Source organism: Calonectris borealis, unplaced genomic scaffold (genome assembly GCF_964195595.1).
Source record: "Calonectris borealis unplaced genomic scaffold, bCalBor7.hap1.2 HAP1_SCAFFOLD_66, whole genome shotgun sequence".
Lineage (NCBI taxonomy): Eukaryota > Metazoa > Chordata > Aves > Procellariiformes > Procellariidae > Calonectris > Calonectris borealis.
In genome coordinates, this window is record NW_027441471.1 from 68395 (window position 1) to 72090 (window position 3696).

Sequence of the window (3696 nt, forward strand, 5' to 3'; positions counted from 1 at the left end):
GAGAAATGGCTTTGATTTTGCTCAGAGAAGTCTCTCCTAACTTGTCACTGTCTTTTCCATCTTGGACAGTCCCCCATGCCCGGAGGCAGCAGATGTCCAACACCAGCTCCATCACCCACTTCCTCCTCCTGGCCTTCGCAGACACGCGGGAGCTGCAGCTCTTGCACTTCTGGCTCTTCCTGGGCATCTACCTGGCTGCCCTGCTGGGCAACGGCCTCATCATCACCGCCATAGCCTGCGACCACCGCCTCCACACCCCCATGTACTTCTTCCTCCTCAACCTCTCCCTCCTCGACCTGGGCTCCATCTCCACCACTGTTCCCAAATCCATGGCCAATTCCCTCTGGGACACCAGGGCCATCTCCTACTTGGGATGTACTACTCAAGTCTTTTGGTTTCTCTTTTTAGTTGTAGCAGAGTACTATATTCTCACCATCATGGCCTATGACCGCTACGTTGCCATCTGCCAACCCCTGCACTACGGGACCCTCCTGGGCAGCAGAGCTTGTGTCCACATGGCAGCAGCTGCCTGGGGCAGTGGGTTTCTCACTGCTCTGCTGCACACTGCCAATACATTTTCACTACCCCTCTGCAAGGGCAATGCTGTGGACCAGTTCTTCTGTGAAATCCCCCAGATCCTCAAGCTCTCCTGCTCACACACCTACCTCAGGGAAGTTGGGCTTATTGTGGTTACCCTTTCACTAGGATTTGGGGTTTTTATTTTCATTGTGGTGTCCTATGTGCAGATCTTCAGGGCCGTGCTGAGGATCCCCTCTGAGCAGGGACGGCACAAAGCCTTTTCCACATGCATCCCTCACCTGGCCGTGGTCTCCCTGTTTGTCAGCACTGTCATATTTGCCTACCTGAAGCCCCCCTCCATCTCCTCCCCATCCTTGGATCTGGTGGTGACAGTTCTGTACTCGTTGGTACCTCCAGCAGTGAACGCCCTCATCTACAGCATGAGGAACCAGGAACTCAAGAATGCCCTCAAGAACCTGATTCGAGAAGTAGTATTTCAGCAGCAATAAGCTGCCCATCTCTCTTCACAAGGTTTCTCCAAGTGATCTCAGGCAACTTGTGTCCTTTGGGCATTGTACTGGTTATAATCGTGTTTGCTCAGAAATGTTTGCTTTCACCCTCCTTCTCAAGAGGCTGAAGCCAGTCTGTCTGGCCCAAAGGCCTTCTCTCCATGAGTCTATCACTGCGCTAATGCTGGCCTCCTTTGTGGCATGTCTGTAAATAAAGGGGACTGCCTGCGTGCAGCGTGTGAAGCTTGGGCTCTTCTTTCCACAGAGGAGTGCAGAATACGCTCAGGGAATTGCAGGCGAAAAGGCCCTGCTGTTGGGCTTGGGTGCTGCATTGGCTTAGGGGGACAAGGGCATGGCTTGATGTGTGAGGGAATGAGGGCTGGAGTGAGTCCTCACTTTACTGGTGCCCAATGCCATGGAGATCCTGGACGGTCAAAAGGCATCTGCTTGAGGCTCTCTCACATATGGCAGGGCTGGTCAAAGATGCCCGACCTTTGAATCATAGAATCATAAAATCATTAAAGTTGGAAAAGACCTCTAAGATCATTGAGTCCAACCGTCACCTCAACACCACCATGCCCACTACACCATGTCCCTAAGAGCCTCATGTAGACATCTTTTAAATACTTCCAGGGATGGTGACTCAACCACTTCCCTGGGCAGCCTGTTCCAAGGCCTGACCACTCTTTCAGTAAAGAAATTTTTCCTAATATCCAATCGAAACCTCCCCTGGCACAACTTGAGGACATTTCCTATCGTCCTATCACTAGTGATTTGGCAGGAGAGACCAACACCCACCTCGCTACAACCTCCTTTCAGGTACTTGTAGAGAGCGATAAGGTCCCCCCTGAGCCTCCTCTTCTCCATGCACAACAACTCCTGTTCCGTCAGCCGCTCCTCATCAGACTTGTGCTCCAGACCCTTCACCAGCTTTGTTGCCCTTCTCTGGACACGCTCAAGCACCTCAATGTCCTTCTTGTAGCGAGGTGCCCAAAACTGAACACAGTAGTTGAGGTTCGGCACCCCCAGGTCCTTTTCCTCCGGGCAGCTTTCCAGCCACTCTTCCCCAAGCCTGTAGCGTTGCCTGGGGTTGTTGTGGCCCAAGTGCAGGACCCGGCACTTAGCATTGTTAAACCTCATACAGTTGGCCTCAGCCCATCGATCCAGGTCCCTCTGCAGAGCCTTCCTACCCTCGAGCAGATCAACACTCCTGTGCAACTTGGTGTTGTCTGCAAACTTACTGAGGGAGCACTCAATCACCTCGTCCATATCGTTGATAAAGATATTGAACAAGACCGGCCCCAGTACTGAGCCCTGGGGAACACCGCTCGTGACCGGCCACCAACTGGATTTAACTCCGTTGACCACAACTCTCTGGGCCCGGCCGTCCAGCCAGTTTTTTACCCAGTGAAAAGTGCACCTGTCTAGGCCGTGAGCCGCCAGCTTCTCTAGGAGAATGCTGTGGGAGACAGTGTCAAAGGCTTTACTGAAGTCCAGGTAGACCACATCCACAGCCTTTCCCTCATCCAGTAGGCGGGTCACCTTTTCATAGAAGGAGATCAGGTTGGTCAAGCACGACCTGCCTTTCATGAACCCGTGCTGGCTGGGCCCGATCCCCTGGTTGTCCCACACATGTCTCGTGAGCACCCTCAAGATGAACCGCTCCATAATCTTCCCCGGCACCAAGGTCAGGCTGACCAGCCTTGTAGTTCCCCAGATCCTCCTTCCGGCCCTTCTTGTAGATGGGCATCACGTTGGCAAGCCTCCAGTCATCTGGGACCTCCCCTGTTAACCAGGACTGCTGGTAAATGATGGAGAGTGGCTTGGCAAGCTCCTCTGCCAGCTCCCTCAGTACCCTCAGGTGGATCCCATCCAGCCCCATAGACTTGTGAGCATCCAGGCAGCAGAGCAGGTCGTTAACTGCTTTCTCTTGGATTATGGGGGGTTTATTCTGCTCACGGTCCCTTACTTCCAGCTCAGGGATCTGAATACCCTGACGATAACTGCTCTGACTATTAGAGACTGAGGCAAAGAAGGCATTGAGTACCTCAGCCTCCTCCTCGTCCTCGGTGGCACTGTTCACCTCCACATCCAATAAAGGATGGAGATTCTCCTTGGCTCTTTTTTTTGTCATTAATATACTTCTAAAAGCACTTTTTGTTGTCTCTCATGACAGTGGCCAGATTGTGTTCTAGCGGGGCTTTTGCCTTTCTAATTTTCTCTCTGCACGACCTAACAGAGTCCCTGACTGCAGACCTGCTGCTCCGAGGAGGACCAACTCAACTTGCCTTCTGGTGGGGCTCCATTTATACCCTAGTTGAATCTGACCTGTGGTCAACTCTGAGTGGCTGAGAGCCTTAACTTTCTTACTCCTCACCCGAGGTGTATACATGACCATAATTAGTGACCTAAAGTGCGTACGTGATGGTTGGCACTCGCCACTGTAAGGGTGCAAAAAGTAAGGACGCAGCGGTCCTGATGCCCCCCCTGCCACAAGCTGCTTCTGGGGAAATGGCAAAACCACTGACACAGACTCCTGCTCGAGATGCTGGAGAACCCCTTCACTGGACAACAGACAAGGGAAAGGCTTCTGAGCTTTTGAAGCACGCATTAACGACTGCACCTGCTCTGGGATTGACAGACTTCATGTTTGTACACGAAGAAATGT

At 52.5% G+C, this 3696-nt stretch overlaps 1 protein-coding gene across 1 annotated transcript; it reads left to right on the forward strand.

The window, feature by feature from the left end:
- Positions 1 to 437: 437 nt before the first annotated feature.
- LOC142076570 (olfactory receptor 14C36-like) lies at positions 438 to 1028 on the forward strand. The gene has a single exon (XM_075138863.1). The coding sequence runs from the start codon at positions 438 to 440 to the stop codon at positions 1026 to 1028; it is 591 nt and encodes a 196-aa protein (XP_074994964.1).
- Positions 1029 to 3696: the final 2668 nt, after the last annotated feature.

Bases quoted from the DNA above. Each gene is read 5' to 3' on its own strand.
- LOC142076570 (XM_075138863.1), top strand. From the start codon at position 438: ATGGCCTATGACCGCTACGTTGCCATCTGCCAACCCCTGCACTACGGG.